General features: G+C 34.0%; 1 protein-coding gene across 6 annotated transcripts in view; it reads right to left on the bottom strand.

Annotated features, from left to right (window-relative positions):
- Nucleotides 1–15,266, bottom strand: part of LOC114341580 (protein unc-79 homolog) — a 435,831-nt gene that overhangs the window by 172,645 nt on the left and 247,920 nt on the right. For all 6 annotated transcript variants that reach the window (XM_050663368.1, XM_050663363.1, XM_050663367.1 and 3 more), the window contains exons 16-18: nucleotides 10,451–10,790; nucleotides 5,955–6,156; nucleotides 2,718–2,906 (exon numbers count right to left, since the gene is read on the bottom strand). In XM_050663368.1, coding sequence (XP_050519325.1) covers nucleotides 2,718–2,906; nucleotides 5,955–6,156; nucleotides 10,451–10,790 — 731 coding nt within the window. The remainder of the gene's footprint in view (nucleotides 1–2,717; nucleotides 2,907–5,954; nucleotides 6,157–10,450; nucleotides 10,791–15,266) is intronic.

Genomic DNA, 15,266 nt, shown 5'->3' with positions numbered 1-15,266 from the left:
ATTGCAATTAATTTAAAAAAATTAAAAAAATTCATACGCATAGTTAAGGCTGTTACAAAACTTGTCTGTTTTTATAGACCTCTAGGTTGAGTATACATAACTCAAAAATGAATTTAAAAAAAGCGTATATATTTTGCGGAAATGTAGCAGTTCTAATGCTTATTTATTTTGCACCACCTTCAAAAATCCGAAAAAGTGGTTTTTGAGGAGTTTTGGGACATTTTCTCCATTTTATAATCTTCAAAATAGATCAAATTAAGGTTTTTAATAGGTTATATTATATTTGAAGTAAATGAGTCCTTTAGGATATTCAAAAATTCGGTAAAACTGCTTTAAAGCCCCAAAAAACTATGTCTTCTGAGGGTTTTTAAAGGTTTTTGCGAGTTTTAAAAAAACAAGATTTTCTGGGAGTTTAAAGATGTTTCTCCCATTTTTGAATATTCTAAAGGACTGATTTACTTTAAATTATATATAACCTTAAAAAATTTGATATGATCTATTTTAATGTATATAAAACGGAATAAATCCTCAAAAACCAGTTTTTCGGGTTTTTGAAGGAAACATCTGGAACAAATCAGAAATATATTTTTGATACAATACATAAAATAAAAAAAAATAGACTTGCAGCCATCTCAAAAAAAGTTAAACGGTCTTATTTTATACGCCAGTCTTTTAAAAGTCCCAAATATACACTTTTTCGAAAAAAATGCATTTGTGGGTTATGTACACTCAACCTATGGGTCTATAAAAAATAGACAAGTTTTGTTAAATCCTTAACTATGCGTGTGAATTTTTTGAAATTTTTAAGTTGATTTCAACCCATAAACAAAACAATAAAAACGAAAATATGACGTATTAGGGGAGAAGGAGAGGGAGTACAGGTCTTAGCCTAGATTCAGGTTTTATCGATCTTAAATACAATGATTAACCCCGCAACAAATCGCAAAAACCCATAAAAACCTTGAAAAAACATGGTTTTTGGGGGTTTAAAAGCGTTTGGCTTTAAAGACAATTTTTGAATGTCCTACAAGACTTAGTTACTCGAAATTATATATAATCTATAAAAAAACCTTGATTTGATCTGTTTTGAAATCTATAAAACGGAGAAAATCCCCAAAACCTCCACAAACCAGGTTTTCCGATTTTTGAAGGTGGCCCACCCTACGAAAAATTAGAAATAAATCTTTTGATAAAATACACAAAATTAGCACTACAGCCATCTCAAAAAAAAATGTTATTCGCTTTTTTCAACACAAAAATGCATTTTTAGATTTTATAATATACACTCAACCTACGAGTCTATAAAAAATAGAAAAGTTTTGTAAAAGCCTTAAATATGTGTGATTTTTTTGAACTTTTAAAATTGATTGCAACCCAATGAAAAAAAAAAAAAATAAAAAAAATTACGTTTTTGGTGGTAATTGGAGCGGGAGGGGGCAGAGTGCCAAAATTGCGTTGAGTATACAGGGTGTAACAAAAATGCAGGTCATAAATTAAATCACATATTCTGGAACCAAAAATAGTTCGATTGAATCTAACTTACCTTAGTACAAATGTGCGCATAAAAAAAGTTACAGCTATTTGAAGTTACAATATGAAAATCGACTTTTTCGAATATATCGAAAACTATTAGAGATTTTTTATTGAAAATGGACATGTGGTATTCTTATGACAGGTACATCTCAAAAAAATAATAACAGTGAAATTTTTACACCCCATAAAATATTTATGGGCGTTTTGTTCCCTTGAACCCACCCAAACGTTTGTGTACGTTCCAATTAAATTATTACTGTGGTACCATTAGTTAAACACAATGTTTCTAAAATGTTTTTACCTCTTAATATTTTTTCGATATGTCAGTTTTTATTGAGATGCGGCGTCCTTATTAATTTGTTTACATAAAAATTTTATGAGGGTTTTGTTCCCTTAAACGCCCCAAAAGTGTGTGTACGTTCCAATTAAATTATTATTGTGGTACCATGAGTTAAACACGATGTTCTTAAAACTTTTTTGCCTCTTAGTATTTTTTCCATAAACGATTTTTTATCGAGATATTAATATGTTTCAAAATATACCTAAAAAATGTAAATCTACAATAAATTTTCATATTATTACCAGGTCTCTATAATCTTACTTACCATGTAAAAATTTGTGTTGGATTTTACAAATGTTCAAAATATCTTGATAAAAACTGACTTATCAAAAAATTACATAGAGACAAAAAAGTTTTACAAACATTTTGTTTAACTACTGGCGCCACAATAATAATCTAATTGGAACGTACACAAATCTTTGGAGGGATTTAAGGGAACAAAACCCCCATAAAACTGTTATGGGGTGCACAAATTTCACTGTTATTTTGTTTTTAAGATGTTCTTGCCATATGAATGGCACATGTCCATTTTTAATAAAAAATCTCTAATAGTTTTTAATATATTGGAAAAAATCGATTTTATTTTGTAACTTCAAGGGGCTATAACTTTTCTTATGTGCATATTTGTACTAAGGTAAGTTAGGTCCAATCGAACTATTTTTGATCCCAGAACATGTGATTTAATTTATGACCTGTATTTTTGTTACACCCTGTATATAGAATGTAGAAAAATGAAAAAAAAAATGAAATTTTGGAGTCAGGGCATCTTGCCTATTATAACGGGGGTACCCTTTACTTTACTTACGTAAAGGCACAACTAACTGCCAATATTATTTTTATTTACCTTTATTTTCTTGCCTTATTATCGATGCTGGAGCTGACATTGTTCGTTTGTAAGGCCATTTAGTTCCAAAACTAGCACTTAATGTTTTAACTGAACTGGTCGCACTGCCATCACACTGAGATAGGGCCTCCTGAGCCCTCTTGATCTTCCGTGTTAATGTCTCACTGTTGGCATCTGAATTCCTTAAATCTACCAAATGAATATATAGTCATTTTATAGCAAAGCGTATTATTATTTAAAACGATTGATATTAAAGTATACAGGGTGTTTCATTAATAATTGTCCATATAATAACTGGAGAAACCTTAGCACAAAATACGAAGATTTAGCCTAAAACACTTAAATAAAATGTGGTTCCTTACTGAGTTACAGGGTGTTTTGTCTAAAAATTTAAAAATTATTTTTGCTCAGCATTTTAAAACTATTTGACGTATCCTTTTCATACTTGGCAGGAACTATACGTACCGTACAAACTACTAAATTATGTTAAAAAATCGTTCCTGACTGTTACCAGAGGCGTACGATGGGGTAAAGCGAATGGTTGACCCTTTCCAAATTCTACGCCACTGGCGGAATTGCTATTTTAGTTTTATTTTTGGATTCTCCAAAATTTTATATGAAAATAATATCCTCTTCGTTCGTTATGATAAAGTCATTCGTTTTCGAGATTTTTGAAGTTAAAAATGCAACGACACGGTTATTTTGATTAATGTAGTGTGTCGCTTCGATTTTAATTTCAAATATCTCGAAAACTAATCATTTTATCGTTACGAATGGAGGGAATATTATTTACGTAGAAAGTATTAGAAAATCAAAAAATTACACTAAAATAGCAATTTCTTCAGTGGCGTAGACTTTGGGAAGGGACAACCAGCCACTATCCCCTGTCGTACGCCTCTGGTAGTAGCTAGAAACGTTTGTTTATCTTAATTTAGTAGGGTGTACAGTACCTACACTTTCTGCCAAGTTTGATAAGGATACGCCAAATAGTTTTAAAGTACTGGCTACAAATAATTTTTAAATTTTAATCATATGAATCATATCATAAATTAATCAAAATAACTGTGCCGTTTCATATTTAACTTCAAATATCTCGAAAACTAATGAGTTTATCGTTACCAATGATAAGTGTATTATTTACGTAGAAAGTATTGGAGAATCTAAAAATGGTACTAAAATAGTAATTTCTCCAGTGGCGTAGAATTTGAGAAGGGTCAACCATTCACTATCCCCTGTCGTACGCCTCTGGTAGTAGCTAGAAACGTTTGTGTATCATAATTTAGTAGGGTGTATAGTAGTCGCACTTTCTGCCAAGTATGAAAAGTATATGTCGAATAGTTTTAAAATTCTGAGCAAAAATATTTTTTGAATTTTTAGATAAAACACCCTGTAACTCAGTAAGGAACCACATTTTATTTAAGTGTTTTAGGTTAAATTTTCGTATTTTGTGCTAAGGTTTCTCCAGTTACTATATGGACAATTATTAATGAAACACCCTGTATACAGTGTTAGACAAAAGTCCCCTTCCCACCTCGTATCATTTTAACGGTTTTATTTCATCTACTTCCTTATAGTAATGCATGCTACTGCCAAACTATTGTCGTATTCGTTCAAATGTATCGGGGGAAATTGCCCTACGTTCTTAACAATTTCAAAATGTGAATACTGTCGTGTGCTGTAGCCTAAACCTTAGATTTCAAGTACCCTCACAGAAAAAATCTAATGTTGTGAGATCTCGTGACCGAGCTGGCCACTCTATCGAACCTCGTCGTCCAGTCCATTTACCACAATATTCATCATCTAGATATTGTCTAACTACACCATATGGTGCAGGAGCACCACCTTATTAAAACGTTATTTCCAAGTAGCCGAATTCATCTGGATAATCTTCCAGAATTTCAAGAATTAACGGCTGAAATCTCCAGATACACTTCATCTGTTATAGCCACTTTACACGATGCAAGTAATTGCGAAATTTATTGCACAAGTTCTTGCAGCAAGAACTTCTGCAATAAGTTGCAACTAGCTTTCTGCAATAAAGTGATTACACGGTGCAAGTAATTGCATAAACTGACATGAAATGGACAGAAACTTTGACATACCATAAATTCTAGGTTATGTTGTTTTTATAAATTAAAAATGTAATTTTTTGAGTAGAGTTATCAGATATATTAAATTAAAAATGTTAGATTATAATTTGAGAAAATTATAATATGTATTATGTATAACAAAATCAATTAAAACCTAATGCAAGTATACCTATAATACATTATTCATTTACAAAAGGAAACAAGTTGTTAAATACAAAAGAAATAGAAAATAGTTTCTTTAATCCCTATGTTGCATAATTAAAGTTATCCACCAGAATAATGTTATCTGTGAAGCGTGAAATTGGTAAAAAGTTCCTCTAGTTTTGTCAAAAATTGTTTAGTTTGAAATTTACAATGACAGAATGTCAAAACAAACAGTGTAGCCTTAAAAGTTACTAAAAATATAACCAAATTGCAGAAAAAATTGCATGAAAAATAGGACATGTTCTATTTAGCTGCAACTACTTGCAGCAAGAAATTGCTGCAAGAAGTTGCAGCTTTTCTGTGCAATTCGCGTATGACACGATGCAATTTCTATTGCTGCAAGAAATTGTGCAATAAATTTCGCAATTACTTGCATCGTGTAAAGTGGCTATTAGCATTGAAAAAAACATGCCCAACTATCTGGTATCCCAAGCTACCTGACGAAAAATTTACTTTTTCTAGAAATTTATTATGTTTTTCATGAACGACGTGAGGATTTGTCTCACTCCAACACCTCACATTGTGTGTATAAACATTTCCATTCAGAGAAAAAGTACTTTCGTCACTAAAACAAATTGTTTTTATGTAATCTGGCTGTTGCTTAATTTGATTGGACATATATTTCACAACCAATGGCCAACATTGGACAGACAATGGACAGACAGACTTACCACAAAAAGAGTTAAACTACGTCTGATTTTGTTATTACCCAGGTTTTTGAACCATAGCCTGATTTAAGATGTCTTAAAAGTCCCTTAAATTTAATTACTTAGATATAAAAGTATTCTTTTATGTAGGTACCTATAGTTTAGTTTTTTAGCTAGATATATTTCATCAAAAATAATAAAGCAAATGTACAGTAATAAATAAATCAAACCGTTATTTTAGATCCCGTTACAGTATCAACTAATATTCTATTTATAATTTGAAAATTATACTATACCTCTACAATAACTTATTTCGCCTGATTTTTCTAGTGTAAGTTGTGCTTCAATAAATAATGTATCGAAACGATTTAGAAAAAAATCCCAAGTCATAATTTTTCTTTCGCTAAGTGAGTTGTGCAATTGATATAAAGACTGAAGGACCATCGGACGGTCCACTATCACAGAATCAAACTGGGTCTCCAGACACATAATTAAAGACTAAAATAAACCAATGTTCATTAAAGAACAAATAACGATAATAATTATATTATGTCTTTTATATGTATATTATAACCTTATAAAACATTTAAATGAGTCTAACATAACATAAGCTACTCTTATTGTACGTATCATCCTTAAATGGCCTACATGGCCTTTAAATGTTCAGTTTGTCTTTCTATGCTTATTCTTCTCCGAATCATTATTTTTTACGAGGTTCATAAATTAAATTTCTAATAGTGATTTTTTTCATTTTCCTCTATGATATTTTTAGATTATTTGTGTTTTCTACAATGAGCGTGAATGCCTCAGTTCATCCATAAGTTGTCATTGAGTTTACTTTTTCTATACTGCGTTCCACGGTCACCTTTCAGTACAGACTCTTATGAAGAACAGTGTTGCCAAGAGATATTAATATTTATATTAAATAAATTTTTAAAGTATTTTTATACCTCACTTGGTCTATTAAATTTGTCAGTATGTATGAGAAATCTTGTAAGCTGTCACAGCAAAGGGAGTTTAGCTCGGTGGTAGCGCGTTCGACCGGAGATCGAGAGGTCGCCGGTTCGAATCCGTGTGCTATCTAACTTTGTTTATTTTTAGTATTGTTTTAATAAAAATTTTTGGAAAGTAGTAAGTAAAAATTAGTTTAATTTTTAAATATAAATAACTTGTTGAAAGTATATTTATTTCATTGAAATCATATAATAGACTTCTTACGTGCGTACAAAGTACACGTGTTAAAAAGTACATTTTTAAGGCACTCATGTGAATTGCAGAATTCGCTTCGCTCATTCTGCAAACTTTCACATGCGTGCCTTAAAATTGTACTTTTAACACTTATATCATAAATAACTATTAAATATAATATTAATCACAGGCTAATTATAATTAATACTCAAATGATATATCTTTAATATCGTGTAAATATCTTTCATAGTACCTATCTATGAATTATTTAAAAATAACAAAACCCACAGATTTTCAAATCAAGATGTTTTGGACTTCTGGAATATTCTATTTAAATAGACGGACTTTAAGTTCGTCTGCTTAAACAACCGGCAACACTGAGCTGCAAGGTTCCATAAATTATATTGGGATATGCTGCCCACACTGGAAAGTGACTGCGGAACGCAGAATAGAAACAGAATGGGAAACAAAGAAGTAAACTACTCTGTTACGCAGATGACGCAATATTGATATCTCAAGATGGAGATAGTCTGCAAAGACTAGTCTACAGATTTAACATAAGTGCAAAATAATTTGTTATCACAATTTCACCTTAGAAAATTAAAACAATAGTAATCAGCAAAGAACCAATCTGATGTTAATGTTAACAAATCAATAATAGACATTGATGTGATCAGTATACTAAATAATAAAATAATGCCAAAAATAGAAAATACACTAGAATAACCACAAAGCGGATTTAGAAAGCAAAGAAGCATACAAGACCATATAAGAGAGTATAGTTAGACAATGATTGTAAATAAGAACGAGAAATAAATAACAAAATAGATAAGACACTAAAATTATACTATGTGTTCATAGTCAATAACATAAAACTTTCATTCATGTCGTTAATACTTCCGTGTTATCGAGTTGGTCTGCTGGAGTATCTCCCAAAAATTTTCGTATACATCTGGACGTCGAAAGTAGTAAGTACACCTTTCTGCATGGTCTTATAAAGATGTTCATTTAGACCCAGCTTTTTTATATTTTTTTAGGAGTTTCTTTGGAATGACTTCGGTAGTAAAGAAAACCGATATTATCTCGGTACCTTCCCTTCTTCATTGTCTCTGTATTTGAATTTCCGGATCTCTGTACTTGGCGATCTTTTCGTTATATCTAACATGTAGATCATTGTTGTTAGGTATCGCCACATCAATTAGTGTTGTTTGTCTCGTTAATTTATTAACTAATATTAGATCTGGTGTAATATGTGCCACTGTTTGGTTTATGAGCACAGTGCGGTCTCAGTATAGCTTGTAATAATTGTCATTCTCAAGCATACTCTCAAGAACGTATTGATAATATGGGAGATGGTTGGTTTGGAGAAGGCCCAGTTTGATAGCTATTTCTTGAACAATATTTCCGACTGAGTCATGCGATTGATTATAATACCTCGGAGTCTCCGGTAAGACTTTGGATGGTTTCTTGGGCTTGACATCCATATTATCGAGTTTCCTGGTCTTGACATCCATATCGGCATTTGTCGTTTTGGACCTGAGGGTCTTTGTCGATATATTTCAGGTAATTTTTAGTTTGAATAACCTGATCCTAAATGGCAAGTTGTAAACGCTCTGTCTCGGAAAAAATCTTTCCTGATGTCAAACAACAGTTCGACGCTGTATTGCAAACATATTTTTGTCTGATCTCATTGAGATGTCGCCCAAGCAAAGGTTTACACATCCAGGTGCGTATTTTTTCTTACTTAGACAGGCTTTTATGCGCATTTCTGGTTTAAGCAGCATTGTATCATCTACTGCTCAAATTACGCAATGTAAAATAAGTTCAGCCTGCTTCTGAAAATAGGTTCTTAAATTATCAACCTGTTTATCCATTTGCTCAACTATATCCATAAATCCATGTTTTTGTGCCTTTGTGAGAAGTGTTCTTACTTTCCGCTGAAGACGTTCTATATTCTTTAAACTTTAAAACTAATTACTCATAATATTAATTACTCATAATATTAAATGAGTAGCTAAGCTATTGATTGCCTTATGCCTGCTCTTCACTATCGCCGATGATGGCTGATCATGTGATTGTTTATGATCGGCACAATAATCGTGAAAGTGTCCACATAATCGTCCGTAGCATGTCGAACGACAACGGATGGACGTAGAGTATTTAATAGCGGTATACGCTGAACCTTCTGGAGAATTCGAAAACTTTATACGTATGTCACCGAGCGATTTCAATTATTTTGTACGAAAAATATCACCATTAGTAGCAAAGCAAGACACTACTTTCAGAAAGTCCATACCAGTTAAAATACCACTTGCCTTCACATTGACATTTTTGACTACTGGGGATAGTTATAGAAGCTTGCATCAACTTTTTAGTATAACTAACTTAAAATAGCGAGCTCATTCGAGGAACTTCAAATTATGATGGAGGAACTCGCAGGCAGCTCCCAATATGTCAGCCTAAAAATGAATATGAGCAAACCAAAAATAATGACAAACACAGATGATCCCAGACGTATAACTATAAATGGCAGTGAGATAGAAAAGGTCCAGAAATATATCTACCTAAGCCAAATCCTGAAACTTGACAAAGAGAACCAAAGTGCGGAAATTACTAGGAGAGCAAGACTAAAATCGGCAGGATTTGGAAAACTTAGTTGCATTCTTAAGAACCGCAAAATACCCCAATACTTGAGGAGCAAAGTGTTCAAGCAGTGCATCCTCTCTATCATGACATATGGATGTCAAACCTGGACCCTAATCAAGGCAAATATGAATAAACTAGCCACAACAGAAAGAGCAATGTTAGGTATACGACTGCGACTGTCAGATAAAAAGAGGAACGACTGGGTAAGATCAAAAACAAAAGTTGCTAAATTTAAATGGAGCTTCGCAGGCCACACTGCTAGACAAAAAGACCAACGTTAAAATTCAATAATGCAACACTGGAGATCTTACGAAAGTAAACGACCGAGAGGAAGACCACAGATAAGGTGGATTGATGTAATTAAAAGAGTAGCCGGAACAAATCGGATATATGTTGCTAAGGATAGAGACCGATGGAAGGAGTTGGGAGAGGCCTATGTCCAAACGTGGACGATAGAAGGTTAAGAAGAAAAAGAAGAACTTAAAATTACACCTTTTGTAACCTAAGCACAATCCTTTGTGACGGGAAATGATCGGCGATCGTGTTGGCAGGTCAACGCAACTATAACAACTTACGACTTATTACCCATTAACTAATTATTTATTACTCGACGATTCCCTTTTTAGCGTCTCCAAAAAACCGCAAAATCACGGATCGTCTACAGTCATGGGCGATCATAGACGATCATGGGCAACTATAGCCGAGTAAGCGCTCTACACAATCGTGCTCGCGCTTGATTGTCTGTAATCGCCGATTATGTAGAGGAGCCATTATATTAATAAAGTTTGCTATCAAGATATCACCGATTTAGCTGTCTTACTCTTCGTACAAACTCGGAAGTAAGTTCTGTTTTCAATTGTTTATTGTATTGTACGTATATGCTTTCCTAAAATATTCCTTTTTCAGATAATATAATATGAGATTATTTAAAGTATAAAATACATGCAGTTTCAATTACCTTAACAGCAGCGTCGTGAATGGTCCCTAAATAAAGAGTAGCTCTTTGAGCTACACACACGTTGCTATCATCCATACTTGAAATTAAATAACAAAAAGCGTTGGCCAAAGCTGCTTGTAGCGATGGCTTATCTCTCAAAGGACTGGAATCCATAAATCTAGTAATGACAGTTACTCTTTCGACAGCAGTAAATCTCACGCTCCACTCAGGACAATGGAATGCTTCTTGAATTACTCGCCAGAACACATCCGAGCCAGCTGGTAAGGTTATACAGTGTAAAAGCAATGGCACCACCGTTTGGCATATATGAGAGTGTTCTGAGTTACACAGTTCCCAAAGGCTAAAACACAAGTTTGATTTTATATAAGATCAAACAAAATGTTGTTATAGTATTATTAGTTTGGGCATACTTTCTCTACTCTGTCTCTCCTCTGGTGTTCTTCATTTAGTAACTTTCTTCACCAGAACACCAGAGGAGAGGAGAGTTAAAAAGGATAAAAAATGGTAAGGCAGTAGGACCTGTGGTGATTTGGAAGGCCCTAGAAGGGGAAGGATTGAGGTTTTGTGACAAATTATAGTAGGATATATTATTAGGAAGAAAGGATGTCCATAGCATGAGAGTGTGATGGTATCATTAGTGATGAGCAAAACAAGAACAAGACCAAGACCAGGCTAGTCTTGGTCTTGGTCTTGTTCTTGCAAGCTTGGTCTTGGTCTTGGTCTTGGTCTTGCACTAGTCGGTCTTGTTCTTGGTCTTGGTCTTGCTGCAAGAGTCTTGCTGGTTTTGCTTTTTTGGTAGTAATAATTTGAACCAAACAATTTCGAATAAAATGTACATTGAAATAAAAAAAGATGTGGAGAATGAAACTATATTTTTTGCTTTAAAATTTTAACAGAATGTAGAATGTAGTTTCAAACGGATACCAATTTTAACATTATACATTCACCTAATGACCTAATTATTTCTCTCTATATAAAGAGATTAGAGTATATTTTTATAATGGTAATGTTTATCACTAGGAAGAACCTGCATTTACAACCCTTGTTGCAATTGCCGGCCTTCGGTTGTGTCACGTTGTGTTTTGCACGCGGTCGATACCTGCCGCCTGCCTTCAGACCACGTCTTGAGTCTGGATTATTGTTTATTGCCCCTGTATTTTAATAAAATGTTTAAGAAAAAGAGCTTCTTAAAGGTGCCACAAATGGTCGGGGACCTTCAATTCACGGATTTTACGAAAAGGGATAAACGGTTTATAGTTGTTAACAGATAATGATCTGCTCCTTTCACTCGAACACTGTAGTATTTATCCTACGAGGGTCAAATTTAAGAACATAAATTAAATTTTTTTAAGAGAACACAAAAATCAAATATTTTTTACTCTATTTAATCATTATTTAATATAATTAACTTTTTTTATAAACTAACTAAAACATACTTTTTAGTAAATAAGTACATATTTACCATACCTATTTATAGACCTAATACTATAACATAATAACTAAACGTAATGGGGAGTTATAAACGCTTAATTCTGTAATTTGTTATCTTGCAGTTCTTTAATTTTATTTAAACTACATTGCTCTCGTAACACGAGTTATTCGCACTTTTTATTTTCACATATTTTTGGATTGAATACCCATGATGACATTTAAAAAGTTGAAAATATTCGGATGTGGGTAGTAAAAACTAGAATTTAAAACACACTGAAATGATGCGCATGCAGTTCAAGTGCGGCACATACTATTTGTACTACTGGCCCTTTCTGGGAAAAACCTAGATTCTTCCAAATAGTTTTCAACTATGAAATCAGTAAAATTCTTTACACGTTTGTCATCCGGGATTTTCACAAATAATTCAACTTCCAACTTTCGTTGATTGTAAAAAATTAATCCAAAAAATAATTCTAAAAATTCCCAGTATCGGAATTTTTGTCATTATATTCAGAAACTGAACCTAAGCTTTGGATTTTGCGATACCAAGCTTGACACATTACAATCGACAACCAGTTATTTTTTATTCAGGCCACAATGCTTTCACAGGATTGTGAATCCCTTTTCAAAATCTATTATGATATTTTTTGTATTCATTTTAAATTTAGCGACCTACATTTTCCTCGATTATGTGAAAAGAATTGAAATAAGTGCCAGTATTTTTATTAGACAAAAAAGCGAAAACTACTGGTACATAAAAACCGTTTTTAATTGCATTTTTTTATATGGTTTACCCTATCTATAATTACATTTTTTTGTCTTACAAGTAATTTCAATTGTCCTTGAACTGTCGCCGTTTGAAAACTTGCCTTCTGGACACTTTGAAGGTTGAGAAAATGCAAACCGTTTGACTTAATCAAAACGACTTAAAAATATAACCAAAATATTATGTATTTTAAAAATTCGATATTGTTTAAGGTTTCTTACAATGTCAGTATATATTATTGAACTAAAAAAATAAAGTTAAATAATAAAAACCAATTTTTCTCAAAAAACTGCAAGAGTCTTGCAGGTTGGTCTTGGTCTTGCGTGGTCTTGCAAGGTTCGGTCTTGGTCTTGGTCTTGTTCTTGCAAGCTTGGTCTTGGTCTTGGTCTTGCAACCAAAATGCGGTCTTGGTCTTGGTCTTGGTCTTGCTGCAAGACTAAGACCAAGACCGCAAGACCAAGACCAGTCTCCCTCATCACTAGGTACCATTGTATAAAATTAAGGAAACATTCAGGACTGTAAGCAGTATAGAGGGATAATGTTGCAGACGATGAAATTTGGGAGAGCAAAGGTTAAGGAGATAGACATCGGTAGGAGAAGAACAGTTTGGCTTTATTCCATGAAGGGGGGCAACAGATGCCTTGTTTGCTTAAAGACAGTTGATAAAGAAATTCTGCAGGAAGAAAAGAGGGCTACATTTGGTATTTATAGATCCTGAAAAGGCGTACGACATAGTTTCTAGACAAGAGCTACATAGATGCATGAGAGGAATGGGTTCCTCAGAAGTACGTAAAGTTCGTGAAAGATATGTATGAGGGAGCTTACACCAAAGTAAGGACTTGTGTCGGATTGACCGACAGTTTTCCAGTGACGGTTGGTTTACATCAAGACTCTTCACTGAATCCCACCTGTTTAATCTTGTTATGGATGTACTGACAAATAAGGTAAGAGAGGAGGAGCCTTGGTCAATGCTCTTTGCTGACGATATCAAGTTACTAGAGGAGAGCAAAGAAATGTTGGAGGAGAAGTTGGAGAATTGGATAAGGTTATTGAAGAGGTAGTGCTTAAAGTTAGCAGATCTAAAACGGAGTACATATATACTCACCGCCAAAACCGCCCACCTTGTATTTCTTTTAATTTACAGATATTGTTAATCTTGGACCACATTTTAGGAAAGATATGGTGAAGAAGTATATGGTTGAAGAAGAGAAAACCATAATAATATTGAAAATTTATCAAGGGATATTAAGCAAAAATCCAACGTTTAAAAAATCTTTGAAGAAAATTCAAACAAACATAATTTTGACAATCATAGTCTAATTAAAAAATATGAGTACTAATAATGGGTGTTGCCGCCTCTGCCGCTTAGGACTTCTTGGAGCCGGTTCGGCAATCCATTCATGATATCCTGGATATCCGATTGGGGAATATTGTGTCACTTCTTTACCACAGCTGTCTTGAGCTCTCCGAAGGATGTAGAAGCTGGTGCTCTTGCTCTTACCCGTTTTTTGACGTTGTCCCAAATGTGTTCAATTGGGTTAAGATCGGTACTGCGTGCCGGCCATGGTAAAACTTGAATCCGGACCTCATTAAGATACTCACGGGTGAACCTTGCGGTATGGCAACGTGCATTGTCATGCATTACTCTAAAGTCTTCACCAATGAACGGTGCGAAAGGATAATATGGTCTTGAAGAACTTCTTCCACGTATCTTTAAGCAGTCATACTGCGTATATTAGACACAGAAAGATCGGTACAAGCTTCATAAGAGATACCTCCACAAATCATTATTGGCCCTCCTCGGTTCGCCACTGTTTCAGTTATAGTGTATGGAGCAAACCTTTCATTTTGACGCCTGTAGACATGCTGACATCCATCTGGACCTCTTAGGGCTATTCTGCTCTCATCTGAGAGCACTAGTTTCTTCCATTCCGCCCCAGTCTAGTCAGCATATTCTCGCGCAAAGCCAAGTATAGCTCTACGGTGTAGAGCAGCTGTGAGGCGCGAGCTGGACGGAAAGCTCTCAAATTTCTCTCTGTCAGTCTTCTTCTAATGGTACTTTTACTTACACTATCATTTCTCACCTCAAAAAGACGCGTACGAGCTTCAGGAGTGGTGCAAAAGCGATTTCTCAACACGTTGTAGTCCATCGATGTCGGCCTTGATCTGGCCTGCGGGTGTACGAATCTGTCTCCCGAAATCATCTGATAGCACCCCGTACCGTAGTTCAGCCCCTACATGCTTCGGAGAGCTCAAGACGACTGCTGTAGAGAAGTGGCATAATATTCCCCATTCGGATATCCAGGATATCATGAATGGATTGCCGAATCGGCTCCAAGAATTCCTAAGGGCCAGAGGTGACAACTCCCATTATTAATAATCATATTTTTTAATTAGACTATGATTTTCAAAATTATGTTTGCTTGAATTTTCTTCGAAGATTTTTAAACATTAGAGTTTTGCTGGTAGCATTATTGCTGTACTTGCTGGTAGCATTAGTTGCATTTACTCATGGTAGATCTAACGAAGGCATATGACACGGTCCCCATTAATAGACTATAAGAAGTACTAGAAAAGACCAGTATAAATGTATGTATTATAAAGGCACTCAAAGAACTA

Source organism: Diabrotica virgifera, chromosome 10 (assembly GCF_917563875.1).
Source record: "Diabrotica virgifera virgifera chromosome 10, PGI_DIABVI_V3a".
In the NCBI taxonomy this organism is placed as follows: Eukaryota; Metazoa; Arthropoda; class Insecta; order Coleoptera; family Chrysomelidae; genus Diabrotica; species Diabrotica virgifera.
Note: the sequence above shows the minus strand (reverse complement) of the source record. Positions and strands in the feature narration are given on the sequence as shown.